General features: G+C 40.9%; 1 protein-coding gene across 1 annotated transcript; it reads left to right on the top strand.

Annotated features, from left to right (window-relative positions):
• Nucleotides 1–932: 932 nt before the first annotated feature.
• Nucleotides 933–14,746, top strand: leo1 (LEO1 homolog, Paf1/RNA polymerase II complex component). Its single transcript, XM_030726494.1, has 14 exons — nucleotides 933–1,053; nucleotides 2,388–2,539; nucleotides 2,875–3,155; nucleotides 6,264–6,472; nucleotides 6,782–6,886; nucleotides 6,964–7,058; nucleotides 7,332–7,480; nucleotides 7,591–7,675; nucleotides 7,777–7,871; nucleotides 7,970–8,104; nucleotides 10,913–11,048; nucleotides 13,774–13,966; nucleotides 14,094–14,191; nucleotides 14,408–14,746. The coding sequence occupies exons 1-14, from the start codon at nucleotides 996–998 to the stop codon at nucleotides 14,519–14,521; spliced, it is 1,905 nt and encodes a 634-aa protein (XP_030582354.1). The 5' UTR covers nucleotides 933–995; the 3' UTR covers nucleotides 14,522–14,746.
• Nucleotides 14,747–14,964: the final 218 nt, after the last annotated feature.

A 14,964-nucleotide genomic window follows, 5' to 3' on the forward strand; every position in this document is an offset into this window, starting at 1 on the left:
ATAAAAAAAAAAGACTCACTGCTTCAGCATCTGGTAATAAACAAAGATTAATAAAGGCTTACAGATGCAGTGAGATGGCTCCCAACACTGACACACCAGTCTACCCAGGAAAAACAAAAAGACAAACCAGCTATTAAAATGTACAATAAAAGACGTCAGACTAGGCTAAACTCCACCGTAATATTCCTGCTGGCTTCATCTTGTGAGTCTGTCACATTGGCTCATTCATTCATTCATATCTTTTTTATATATAATTCTCCAAAGCATCACAAAAGCCTGCTGTTGTAAAGTGAACAATAGCGAATAGTGTCACACACAAGGCCTCATTATGTGTGTGCCATTGCACAATTTATTGCAAGCAAAGGAAAGTCTTATGAATGTTGTTAGACAGAACAAATAACCTGTAACACACTTCAAATAGACAGGTTTTAAATTTAAGCCTGACATCATAGAATGTACTCTATAATATGTAACTTATAAGTTTTTTGGGGGGGCCTTTTTGCCTTTATTGAAGCGAGACAGATAGGTGAAGACATGCAGCAAAGGGACACGGATCAGATGCGAACCTGGGCTGCCTGCGCCACACCCACTGAGCCACCCTGGCACCAAAGTTATAATACTTTAAAAATAAATTACGCCCTTTTTTTCCTATTATATCACTTGCTGCTTAGTGATTTTGTCTATCCAAGCATACATTTGTGTATTTGTCTACTACATGTCTTTTTTATTTTTTCCTGAAAATAAGACTTTTAATACTCAAAAACTTAGTAGTGTATAGTTTGTATATCGTAAATTATATAAATAAAGGTTCAAAAATAAATCTAGAAAAATGAAAACTCTTGAAAAAGACTCGAGTGTACAGTAGGGTGTCGCATCGCCCCCTAGCGCCTGATTATACTTATTACATCATTTAAGCTCAGCTTGACCCGGAAACAAAATCTTCAAGCCCGGTGGTTATATCCTGTAGGTCACGTTTTTACTACAGTTTGGAAGAAATGGCGGACATAGATGACTTGTTCGGGAGTGATGGAGACAGCGACAATGATCAGCGAGGTAATGTTGTGTGGTAGCGGTTGGTTTGTATGCTTAATTATCAGTTTGTGTAATTAGAAAAGTGCCACGAAGTTAACGCGATGGTGAAGAGCGGTCCCTGAACGCTGCACGGGTGCGCTGAAATGGACAAAAACGTTCATTGTAAGGACGTATTTTAAACCTTAACTTTGATGGGAACTACGTGGGTTCATTTTATCCTTCGCTTAGTTTGATTTGTCTTTTGTTTGGCGCGGGCGACAGGGGTTTTTAATCAGTTTTCCGTGGATTAAGGTGATGCGGCTGAGATGGAGGGCCTAACGCTAAGTTGTTTTGTGTCTCTGGCGCCTGTGATCAGCGGTTACGTACACTTAGAAAAACAATAAAAAAACAAAACTTTGAAACTCCCGCTTATCCAGATCGGATTCGTCCTGGTGCAGCACTGTCGTCTACAGGACATTTATTCCCACAGCTCTGCTGCAAAAAAACAAAAAACAGCACGAGAGACCGTATAAAGATGTGGATTTCAGTACTACCGTTGATCCAGCTGCACATGAAATAACATGCAACGCACTATCAGATGTAAAGTAATTAATCAAAAGTGTCTTAATATACAGTGTATACGTTATTTGCTGCCAGTTATATATTAATATTGTTTTTATATAACTAGAACTATTTTTAAAAAGCTAGACAAGTAACTGATAAAGAAAGCAAGATAACTGTTTTTAATAAATCCAGGAAACAAATTATTGAAAAGAATCAAAGCACTTTATTGTGTTGATGCTAAAAGAGTCTAAAAAGCCACTAAGAGGAGCTGTTTATAGTGGTGTCATATACACATACTGTTAAAGGGATACTGCAGTAAAAAGCTGCATGATAAATGTTCTGATTTTGGGAAGCTGATATCATCTTTGTCCAAAACTAGTTTAAAACTGGAAGCTTTTCCTGGCATGACTTGTTGCAATTAATGAAAAAAAAATTTTCCATTAAAAAAAATGCTGTAATGCTTTTTTTTTAACCAGGTTTGCTAATTGATGCTTCATTTACTCAAGCAAAATGCACAGATTTCTGTCAGATAAGGCAACACAGACTCTTTGCCTTCACGTTTAAATGCACAGTTGCCCACAAAAATCTCATCTTGAGGGAGGAAACGACCCTGAGATATGCTTTGTTTGGACAGATCACTGGAATATTGAGAGTACTGAATAACATCTATATTATTGTGTGAAAACCTTCTAATATTTCACATGAAGGTTAAAGAACGGACACTCAAGTGCTTTTCCAAAGACACCTGTTATGTGTGAAATGACAAGCTGCACTACAAACCAGAAAAAAATGTGCGTTTTATCACTTTACAGAGTCTGGCTCTGGCTCCGGTTCAGACTCGGAGCAGGAGAGACCCCGTTCTGCCAGCAATGCCTCGGGCAGCGGCAGTGACAGCGAGAGGGACCGAGATGATGACGACGATGACTATGAAGGCCAGGAGGCTGGAAAACCCAGTATGAATAAGGTGGATTTTGCAGACATCATTCAGACAGTCACCTAATCAGTTAGGGACAGTTGTGTAATCCACAGACAGACACAAGCAGTGAAAATGCTGCCTTAGCTTCCACAGTGACCTCTGAGAAGTTGTAAAGTTAAAGTAAAAAAATAGCCCCGTCTTATCTTTCTTCTGTCATGTTAGTCTTTTAGTCTTTTATTGAATTGATTTAATAAACCTTCAACTAACCTCAAAGTATCTTGCAAACGCTATACATGTTTATCTCACAGTGAAGGTGTCCCGTGTCTGCGGTAGAGAGGTGTGATGGTACATCTAAACTTACTCATGTGTCTTCTACCTAACAGGAGCTGTTTGGAGATGACAGTGAGGATGAGCAACACAGCGGCAGCGACAACCAGTCTGAGCGGTCAGGGAACCAGTCAGATGCCAGCATGCACTCGGACCGCGGGGACAATGATCACTCCGATGCAGAGCAGCACAGCGGTTCAGAGCGCGACCATCGAGATGAGGATGAAGATGAGGAGGATGGGGGCCACCGGTCGGACGGAGGAAGCCCGGCTGGCAGCGGGATGTCTGGTGCTGGGACCCCTCGTTCTGACAGGGGCAGCGTTCGCTCAGACAGAAGGTACGACACTCACTGCTTAACCAATGTAATTAGAGATGATGGCACAGAGAAGATGACGTTCTAACATGTTAGCGTTTGCATGTATTTGTAGAGAGTAACGACACACTTTAGTTGTGATGTTGTATGTTTTTCGTATTGTGAGTAAACCCCCCTTATTTCCTGAGGCTCCTCTATATCTGGGACCCCGAGGGGTCTTCAAAAAAACATTTATTATTATTTATTTAAAACAAAAACTATGTCAAACCTTTATTAATCATTCATTTTCAATGAAAAAAAGGGTTTTATTGCACTGAGTGACCCATTCCTTCGGTACAATTAACACAGACTATTCAGTAACATGTTGATGAAGAACGTGACACTTATCGTAAAAAAAAAAAAAAAAAAAATTTAAAAACAGGAAGAGAAGAGAGTAAACTTTTGATTTTCATACATCTACTGTACCTTTGAAAAATATTGCAATCAGACTAACTTTAAAAAACAAATTAGTCCAAATTTAGAATCGGAAAGTAATTCCAACCTCATCTTTGCTCATATTTACACTACTGTGCAAATGTCTTGCACCACCCCTCATTTCTTTATATTTTGCTTTCTTGTTATTTTTTTAAAGTGGTCTTGAGCAATAGTTCTCCAGGTGTTCTGAAGGTCTTTCAAAGTTTTTTGGGGACATTGGCTGCTTTTTCACTCATTTTCAGTCCAGTCCTTGTACCTGACAGTTTTCAGAGGAATTACTGTTTTTTTTTTTGTTTGTTAAGCCACTTAACACTGACTCAAGGAATGAATCAGTGTCGTGTCTTATGTAACAGACAACTGAGCAAAGAACCAGTTTTAAATTGTATCTTTAGACACTTTGTTATTAGCAGCCTGCTGCATAAACACAATTTGTTCCCATTTCTTTAGTTGAATCTACAAAAATGTCAAAGATAACACAGGCATAAAACCAACAGGATGATTCCCAAAGAGCTGTTAGCTGAAAACTTGGTATATCTCAGCGTGGTGTGCAGTGTGTCCTTAAAACATCTGAGGAAACTGGACAAGTGGAATACAAAAGGAGAAGTGTCAGGCCTAAAAAAACTACCTACAGTAGACGAACAGTATCTGAAAGTCATGTCCTTAAGCAATGGGAAAAAAAATCCAGCAAAGAACTGACACAGGACCTGAGAGAGGCCTCTGGTCCTTCAGCTGATCCATCTCCTGTTCACTGAAGCCTCGTCAGAAATGGTCTCAGTGGAAGGGTGGCTGTGAAGAAGCCATTCTTAAGGAAGGGAAACAGGGAGAAAAGGCTGAGGTGTGCCAGATTACACAAGAACTGGATTGAAAATTAGGGGCAACAGGTCTGATGGAGAGATGAATCCAAATTTAAAATTCTTGGTTCAAATATATACAGAGGTACAACAGTGAGTGTTTACAGCCATCTGTAAAACACAGTGGAGGCTCTGTCATGGTTTGGGGCTGCATTTAAGCCAGTGGTGTTGGAGATCTTGTCTCTGGTGACAGGTTCAGTATTAAAGGGTTAAAACTGATGAACACACAAAAGTACCATCAGATTTTAGTCCACCATGCAATATTATCTGGAAAATGTCTGATTGGCAAGAAGCCTGGAGAACTATTCCTGAAGACTACTCAAAGAAATGACAAGAAAGCTGCCTCAGAGAGTTCAGGCTGTGTTGAAGAATAAAGGCGGTCACACCAAATTCTGATGATCAAGCTCATTAGGAAAGTACCGACTCTGCTTTTGCCTTATCTACTGTATTTCTATATATGTTTGCACATTCCAATAAATCGCTGGACCTCTTTCTTGTTTTGCTAGTGAAATATAAAAAAATGAGTGGGCTCAAGACTTTTGCACTGTACTGTACATTGTTTCCAAAAACTAATACAAACATCAGTGTGACTGATTACAAGAAGACAAATGATTGTTCATTGATTAGTGCTTTATGTTTCGAAAGCTTCTCACAGATTAGTTCTATTTAAACAGTGATTATTACAGTAACATACAGTAAATGCTTCAGTGCAGTGGAACTAACTGACAACCTGGCAGCTGCCTTTTTATCTACAGAGTCACCGGTTGTATAGAAGTATGCTATAGATTTATTTTTTTTCTGAATTGATTAAAAAAAAAAAAAGTGATGTCTGGTGATCATCCTTACACTGATGACTTATTGAATTTAAAAGCGCTCATGTTGGATTTAATGAAAAACAAATAGGGATTTCAATGTTTATACACATATACAAATTAAGGTGCTTTGATATTGACTTTATGAATGAGGAAATGAAACCGAGAGACAGTCAGGTGCAGCAGGAAGGGAGGAGTCAGAGAGGAACTCAGAGTTTGAGGAAGAAAACCTGCCAGCGAGCAGGTTATTTTCACAGAGCCTGTTACCCCAGGAACTGACTCAGAGTTTATGTTCCCTCTGTTTTATTTGTGGAACAGAAAACTCAGAATTTCCCTCATCTCAGAGTTAACAAATTCAGAGTTTTCACTAAACCTGCCTTCTGTGACGTGGCCCTGTTTCTTGTGCTGATCATTGCCTGTGAATGCAAATGCAAAGTTATTTTTTGTAAGCTTGCTTTTTTTCCTATCATAGGCATGGTTTTTGCTCCTACATGCAGTCAGACCCTGCTGAAACATGATTGGTCAACAAAATTCAGACTGAAAGTGGACTGTACACACAAACCAGAAAGCTTTTGGTGTTACTTGAATATAGATGTTGCATATTCCTGTGCAGACATCCGTATGGAGTACAGAGAGAGAGACTGATATATGTTTGCCCTTGTAATAGTTAAACCGGAACATTGAAAGCCTTGTCCTTTTGCACTGGTTCCAACAAATTCATCTTAATCTTTAAAAATACCACTGATTAAAGTAAAGATTTAGTCTATAAAAGGTTAAACTTTCCTTTGTTGTCAGAGTACTAGATTTTCTTTATATATTTATTTTAATCAATTTATCCATTTCCTTAACCACGGTGGAGCCTATCCCAACTGTGGGAGGCGTGGTACACCGTCATGCATATTTCTGTGATTAAACTGTCCATCTCAGAAATGTCAGCCACCTTCTGGCACAGAAGAAATCTGAATATTTCTTTAACTGTGTTTGTTCTTATTCAGCATGCACAGTGATCCGGGGACTCCACAGTCAGGGCCGGGCACCCCTCACACTGACGGCGACGGTTCAGGCAGGGAGAACCAATCAGACGATGAGAAGTGGGATGGAGGAGCTAAGAGTGACCAGTCAGAGGATGAGGAGGAGAAACGTCACTACTCTGACGAAGAAAGAGAAAATTCTGACGATGAGGGGCCGAGGAACAGGAAATCAGGTACACCCCCGGGGTCTAAGAGATGCTGCACGTGGACCCGATCATGAGCCAGCCTTTAGTGTTAATCTTTACACATTAAATTTCATGTATTGGGGCCATTTGTGAACGTTTTATCCTGAGCTCTGAGGTTTAGCTCAAAACTCTGAGGTTAATATGAGATTATTTTTTTCACACAGACTCTTTGCATGAGGTATACTGTGAACGTCAACTGTTTTCCTTGACTGAAAGATGTGCTTGCGTATCCTGTACTATAAATGTGGCACGTGGAAATGAGACGGCTTTCTTCACCTGCTGCTTTTTATTTTTCAGAGTCTGCAAAGGGAAGTGACAGTGAAGATGATTTCATAGGACGGAAGCCCAAAGCAAAAGCTGCCTCCGATTCAGATTCAGACAGCGATGTCGAAACCAGAAAACGTAAGACCTGACTTCACTGGTTCAACGTAAAGTTTGATATCTTTATGGTAATTAAAGTTCTTCATACTGTTCCACAGCAAAGAAAACTGCAGCAGACGACCTGTTTGGAGAAGCTGACGACATCTCTTCAGACAGTGACGCAGAGAAGCCCCCGACCCCGGGACAGCCCCTGGTATCTGTCTGTTCTCTCACCCTCTGTCTCTTTTCTGTACTGATCATCAAGCTTCTTTAATTGAGTCCTTTTTATACAAGTACCAAAATCCCTTCTTTCTCTAAGCCTTTCTCTAAGCCTCGCTGAGCCGATCCCTATTATCATGGGTCACTGAATCATACAGTGTTTGTTGACTTGTTCTGTGTGTGTGTGTGTGTGTGTGTGTGTGTGTGTGTGTGTGTGTGTGTGTGTGTGTGTGTGTGTATGTGTGTGTGTGTGTGTGTGTGTGTCCAGGACACAGAGGATGGGATAGAAGGGGAGCAGGCAGAAGAGGAGCCTGCACCTGAAACCCGTATCGAAGTAGAGATCCCAAAAGTCAGCACTGATCTGGGATCCGACCTTTATTTTGTCAAGCTGCCCAATTTCCTGTCTGTGGAGCCCAGGTCAGAGCCTTTGGAGTGTAAATAAATACAAATATTTTAGATGTTTTTTTTCTTGACGATTAGCCAATTAGATGTTCTTTAACTCTGCTCTTTTTTTTTTTTTTTTAAAGACCATTTGATCCTCAGTACTATGAGGATGAATTTGAGGATGAAGAAATGCTGGATGAAGAGGGACGGACCAGACTCAAACTGAAGGTACAGAGCTGTTTGTGTAGGCTGAAAATGACGGATGAAGGCGCATGACAGATTTAGATTTTTTTTTAAGTCACCTGATTTTCATTGGCTTTTCCCCACAGGTGGAGAATACAATCCGGTGGAGAGCGAAGAAAGACGAGGAGGGAAGTGAAACACGAGAGAGCAATGCACGCATTGTCAAATGGTCTGATGGCAGGTGTGTATTACGTCAAGCTGGATGCCGGGGTTGTGACACTGCAATCAGGACATAACTCTGTACTTGGCATGCTTTTGAGTTTCCCATTCTTTCCACAGCATGTCTCTCCACCTGGGGAACGAAGTGTTCGATGTTTACAAAGCTCCTCTCCAGGGAGACCACAATCACCTTTTCATCCGACAGGGCACCGGTCTGCAGGGACAGGCTGTGTTCAAAACTAAACTCACTTTCAGGTAATGCACTAAGATGCCAGCGTGGCTTTGGTGACAGGCTGCTATTAGAAACAGAGCCTCACACAGAGACACACATTTTCCTTTCAGGCATAGACTGTGAGTTGTGAGGGATACTCTTCCTCTCTCTGGCTCCCTGACAGTAAAATATGTTCTAAACAAACCCAGCAACCACCACCACAATGGCGCCCTTCATTCAAGCTCCTTTCAGAAATGTACTGAATGCTTTAAGTCCCTGGATCACCTTGTGCAAGCTGCACAGGTTTCTCCCAGTAAGAACTCTGTAAGCCTCTTAGTCCCCCCCCCCCCCCCCCCCCCCCCCCCCAAAAGTCCACCTGAATGTTCTGTCTTTCATACCACATGCATCTAATGGGCCAAACCTGCCTTAATGTGCAACAGTCCTGCGTGTTCCCAAACAGAACATTATTACATTTGTTCTGATGGAGTATTAACATTTGAGTTTTGATTAGGATTAGGGCTCAAAGTGCTCAGTGTACAAATGGATAGGATGGGTTTTTTTTTTTTTTTTTTTTTTTTTTTTTTTTTTTTTTAATTTGTTTGTTTTCTTTTGAAAGCAGCTTTAAGGTACTTCAAAAATGAATGCAACAAAAGCATTCATCCAACATAGAGATCAGGGTTTAGGCTTTTTATTGCAGCAGAATTAATAAATCTCAGTATTCTCGGGAGGAAAATCAGCGCACACGAACCAAATTTTATTACAATTGAAAGAGCACGGCCCAGTGTCCAGAAATCAGTTCAGGCATGATTTAATTCAGTTTTGATCCGGGACAGAGTGCAATCAGGAGCAGTTTGATAGAGATGACAGAAGTGTAGTTACTTACATTCTTGCTCATAATCCAAGGTTGACTTCATGTTTTACTTGTAACATTCACAAGATACATCCTTACAACATATACTCGGATGAAACCTATTATATACTATACTACCTATGTTTCTGAGTAGCAAAAGGACACTCTGTATGACACTTATTCATTCTTGAGGCCTTATGGTCATGTGATAAACCTAAAGCTAAGGTCACAGAAAAATACATCATGTCAAATAGACAAGGGCTTTTAAAACCACACGCATGTAGCGGTGCGTATACCTTCATTCGCTGCAGCATTTCCATCATTCTGATGCTACATCACAGTTAATATTTTATCATTAAATGAATGAGCTGAGGTCAGCAATTAGTGTTTGTATTGTAAAAAGATTGGAGTGATGGGGATCTAATAGTCTGGGACACTGCAAAACAGAACAACAGATGTCTTTTGTGAAGTCAAACAAACACAGTGTGTACTTTTAAGCAAGCAAACATAATTAATGAATTTCCTACGTCATTCAAGACTTAGAATAGGGGGCTTTTTCTTTTTTTTTTTTTTTTTTCTATTAGGCAACATTGTTTGCATCCATGTATGCTTACTTAGTGAGGCCACATTTACACTCACTGGCCGCTTTGAGGTACATCAGAAGATGGGTACACTGTGGTCATAAAGGAATGGACGTGGTGAGCAACAATACTCAGGCAGCTGTGGCATTTATGTAATCCTCAGTTGGTAATAAGGGACCTTAAGTGTGCCAAGAATTTTCCTACACCGTTACACCACCACCAGCCCGAACTGCTGATACAAGGTAGGATGGACCCATGCTTTCATGTTGTTATGCCAAAGTCTGACCCTACCGTCTGAATGTCTCAGCTGAAATTGAGGCTCGTCACACCAGGCAATATTTTTCTATGTTCTGTTGTCCAATTTTGATGAGCCCGTGTGAATTGTAGCCTCAGTTTCCTGTTCTTAGCTGACAGGCATGGCAACAAGTATGGTCTTCTGCTGCTGTAGCCCATCTGCTTCAAGCTTTTATATGTTGTGCATTCAGAGATGCTCTTCGGCATACTTTTGTTGTAACAAGTAGTTATTTTCCCCATCTCAAAGCAGTCTGGCCATTGTCCTCTGACTTCTAGGATCAACAAGGCATTTTCTCCAAAGAACTGCTGCTTACTGGATATTTTCTCTTTTTCAGACCATTCTCTGTAAACCCTAGAGATGGTTGTGTGGGAATATCCCAGCAGATCAACACTTACTGAAATATTGAGACCAGCTCTCTGGCACCAACAACCATGCCCACGTTCAAATTCACTTACATCATCCCTCTTCTCTATTCTGGTGGTCGTCTTGACCATGTCTACATGCCTAAATTCACTGGGTTGCTGCTATCTGATTGGTTGATTCGATATTTGCATTAAGGAGGAGTTGAACAGGTGTACTTAATGAAGTAATAACATCAGAAGATCTCAGTGTAACTCCAGTGTTTTTAATCTTTATATGGAGCTCATAAAATTGAAGCATGAGAGCACAGCGCAATATAAAGAGCAGCATGTACTTAATATCACATGTATGCGGGATTGCTGAGGAGCTATCAAGTAATGAACGATGACACTTAACTATAAATCGCAGCCTGTGCTTTAGTTTCCTTCATTTATTCTGCATTATTGGCAGGGATGTGCTTCACATGGCCTGTGTGCAATGTGCTTGCCCAAGATAGAAATATAGTGGGTGATATTAAAAACTCCACAAGGTAGTTTTAAAGAGTGTGGGCTAAAACAGGTTTGGCAGTCGATGATGATAGTTTTTTGTTTTTTTTTCTTTTTTGTCAGTTTACAAAGGTGTAATTTGTCTTTTAATGAAGGAGAAAGGGGGAAAAAAATTGTGAAAACCTCCTACTCAGAAATGACTTGATATTTAAAGAGAGGCACTTTTATCAAGAAGTTCTGGAAAAATATTATTATTCATCCTGGTTTTTCTGCATTTCCAGACCCCACTCCACAGACAGCGCCACCCACAGGAAGATGACCCTATCTCTGGCTGATCGCTGCTCCAAGACACAGAAGATCAGAATCCTCCCCATGGCTGGGCGAGATCCCGAGTCCCATCGCAACGAAATGATCAAGGTAGCGCACACAGCCCTGACTGAGAATGCTTTTGTTACCACAGACACCAAAAAAGTTAGGATGAGGTCAGTTGTTGACGAGCATCGCGGCCAGTTACATAAATGGATAACCTGACATGCTTACATAATGAGGTCATGCAGCGGCGAGTGAAATGGAAACAGAGTCAGCAAGTCTCGAGTTCTGGTGATGCCTTTGCTGTCAGCTCAAAGGAGGACTGCAGACTGCATTGTTAATTACGGTGTTGTCCACCTGATGCAGGCAATGCGGTGAGGTATGCAGTGCTGGCTGAATGTAGTTTAACATATGAACACAACTTTAGCACTTTGTATTCTCTCATGTCTCCGATTGTATTTTTTAGCTCAGCTGTTCCGAAGAAAAAGTCGAGGTATTGTCACAGCCTCGGCGTCTGTGCCACAAAAACTTTAACGTTGGCCATAACTCTAACGACGTGACCCAGGATGCTCAAATTCACACTATAGATGCATCTGCTAAAAATCTCAGACGACCTTGACATGAGGTCAGGTTCCACAAATACTTTAACATTGGTCATAACTCAAGAATGATGTGATGTAGGCTGTTCATGATCACACCATAGATGCTTACTGTTCAAGCTAGACCCATCAAACTTCACACACTCGTGTTAAATGTGTGACAGTTTATTTTTAGGCTAACGTCATAATTACAGTTCAGTAGCAACATGCGGAAAGTGCACGTCTCACATTTCTACAGAATGTGGGTCTCAATTTTAATCTAAATATACTTCATAATTATTCACTTTACTATGTCTCTACATTACTGGACTTAGGCCTTCTCCAAACAGGCTGTTTCAGTACCACTAGCTGAAATCCAGTTGAGCTGCTGTTTTACTTTTAAGAAAAAGGATGTGCTGATGCACTGGATCTGTAAGTAGCAGAAAGGAGCAGCTAAAGGCTGCAGTGCTACACGTTCAGTTGATTGCAAGGCAGCTGTGAGCATAGAACTAAAAAATATGTTAATGTGAACAGCTTTAAAACGCTTTAGCTTGCACTAAAGTACAAAAAACATGACAGCAGCCCACAGGTTTCATATGTCTAAGTTTCCACGGTTTCTAATTGTCCCTCATAATTTTGATGAAGATCTGGCCTTTGGAGATACACTCAGAGCTAAACATAATGTCAGCTCAGTAGTTGTACAATGTGTTAGTGCTGAGGATTTTTCTATATCTCTAGAATAGGGGTGGGCAATTCATTTTCCCAAGGGGCCACATGGGAGGTCTGCATCAATGAGCTGAACTCAGTTCTGCCCAATATTAATTTTATCTCTTGTATAAGCTTATTGGTGCGGCCCCATGGTCCCACGGGATAATTAATTGCCCACCCCTGCTTCAGATAACGGAGTGTCAAACTTATGGCTTTGGAGCCACATGCAGGAAAACAGAGAATTTAACAGTGGATTTAACACTGCTGGCTTACTGGTGTGCTTGATCTGCTGCTGGACTCTAGTCAAAATCAAATTGAAATTGTTTCTATTTAATTTTACTAATTTGTTTTAAGCTATTAAGCTGTTATATATTTTATAAATGTTAGGTAGGACTCAGATGGCAGTGGCGTGCATAACTTTACAGTTACCCAAGTCAAGTCTCTGTTTCAAAGTGCGCCAAAACATGCCAGTGGATATTTTTTCCTTGCCAGTCCAGTCGTGAAATTTCCTCACTACTGAATATATTCTGCAGTCAACTGTTAGTGGTATTATAACAAAGTGGAAGGAACTGGGAATGACAGCAACTCGGCCACAAAGTGGTAGGCCACATTAAAATCACAGAGCGAGGTCAACGAATGCTGAGGCGCGTAGGTGGTGCATAAGAGGTGCACCAACTTTCTGCAGAGTCAATCAGTACAGACCTCCAAACTTCATGTGGCCTTCAGATTAGCTCGAGAAGAGTGTGCATATAAGGCTTACATCACCAAGCACAATGCAAAGTGTTTCATGCAGTGGCATAAAGCATGCCACTGGACTCTAGAGCAGTGGAAACGTGTTCTCAGGAGTGATGAATCACACTTCTCTGTCTGGCAATCTGATGGACGAGTCTGGATTTGGTGGTTGCCAGGAGAACGGTACTTGTCTGACTGCATCTTGCCAAGTGTGAAGTCAACAATTGCTTTAAAATTGCTCTTTTGATAGTAAAGTTTGCCAACCCCTTCTCTAGATATACTGCAGACACCTCATGATGGTCACAGACAATAAATAAGTGGATTCTGTGTGTCCCCATTTAAAAATATAGATTATTAAAATGAGAGATGTCTAGATATACTTTTGACTAAGCACTAGCTGATTGTCAAACATGAGAGGGGCAGGAGGATGAATATTAGAGAAAGTAATTCCCCTTTCTCTTGTATATCCTTACTCTGCCACTCTGCCTTGAGCTGTCCTTTTAATATAGATGGAGCATTTTATTCATTCCAGTGGGAAATGGCATTATTACTGCTCCAATGTTATGTAAATAACAGAACAATAAGCAGGATAAGAGTATTTAAGAGCAAAAACAAATAAGCTGAACTCTGAGGCAAACTTCTTTTCGACAAGGCCACCTTTCAGGTTTTGTAGAGAAATGAATTCGACTTTCCTTGCACCTGTCATTAAAACAGTGACCTTTTTACTTGGTGTGTTTAAAAAAACAAACAAACAAGTAAGCATCTAGAAACTAAATGTCAAACTTGAAACTTCCCACTTTGGTGTGTCTTGACAGAAAGAGGAGGAGCGGCTGCGAGCCTCCATCCGCAGGGAGTCCCAGCAGAGGAGGATGAGGGAGAAACAGCACCAGAGAGGCCTGAGCAGCAGCTACCTGGAACCGGATCGTTATGATGACGAGGAGGAGGGCGAGGACGCGATCAGCCTCGCAGCCATCAAGAGCAAATACAAGGGAGGAAGTGGTCTGAGGGGTGAGGATGAATGTGTTTCACATTCACGGCTGTCATTTTGTTTATAATTTTGTCTCACACATGAAGACCTTTTTGGGTGTTACAGAGGTCTGATACACATACTCTTCTCTTTCTGCCTCATGTCCAGAGGAGCGAGCGAGGATCTACTCATCAGATAGTGATGAAGGGTCTGATGACGATAAAGCCCAGAGGCTGATGAAGGCCAAGAAGCTAGACAGTGATGAGGTAGGTGCAGTGTTGTGTCGGACAGACAGGGGGCAGTGTGAGTCTGGACACTGTGGAGGATTAAACTTTTCACATTGTCTTTTGTAACTAAGCAGGACTGCAAATGCCAGTCCTTCAGAGCAAGAATGTTTTTTGTTTTTTTTTTTTTCTGCACTCATTGTTGAACTGTAAATGAAAATCTGAAAGTCCTGAAAAGCTGTACGTACTCTGTCACAGGAGGGTGAAGGGTCAGGCAAGAGAAAAGCAGAAGATGACGAGGAAATGGCCACCAAAAGGGCTAAGAAGTATGTCATCAGCGATGAAGAAGAGGAGGAAGAGGACGACGAATAATTCATCTTCCTGCATCATTCCACTGTATTATCAGTGCTTTGCCCACATGGCATATAAACAGCCATATTTTTTTGTATATTTTTTTTCTTATGATCTGTGTGTGGGTGGGTGTGTCTGTGTGTTTGCTTGTTTATGTTGTGTACAGAAGAGGTGAGAAATAAAAAAACAAAAAAAACCCCAAAACGGTTGTTTTATGTAACCAAAGCTTCCCAAGGCCTCTTCAGCATTTTTAACATCATGAATCATATATATGAATCATGCTGTTGTGATATTATGAAACGAACTGTTGCGTTTAAAGGGGAGGCCGTTAATGGTATAATTGTTGTGGGTTGCGAACAGATTAAATTAATGGCATAGAAGCAGCATTTCCTTTTCTGTTTTTCTAAACATATAATTGACCAGTGCATTGTTTCTTTTTGTTTGGGGGGGCATTTGTGTGAATG

Source organism: Archocentrus centrarchus, chromosome 3, assembly GCF_007364275.1.
Source record: "Archocentrus centrarchus isolate MPI-CPG fArcCen1 chromosome 3, fArcCen1, whole genome shotgun sequence".
In the NCBI taxonomy this organism is placed as follows: domain Eukaryota; kingdom Metazoa; phylum Chordata; class Actinopteri; order Cichliformes; family Cichlidae; genus Archocentrus; species Archocentrus centrarchus.

Bases quoted from the DNA above. Each gene is read 5' to 3' on its own strand.
- leo1 (XM_030726494.1), top strand. From the start codon at position 996: ATGGCGGACATAGATGACTTGTTCGGGAGTGATGGAGACAGCGACAAT. The intron at 7,481-7,590 runs GTCAGAGCCTTT...TTTTTTTTAAAG, and splicing joins TTCCTGTCTGTGGAGCCCAG to ACCATTTGATCCTCAGTACT. The intron at 13,967-14,093 runs GTGAGGATGAAT...CCTCATGTCCAG, and splicing joins GGGAGGAAGTGGTCTGAGGG to AGGAGCGAGCGAGGATCTAC.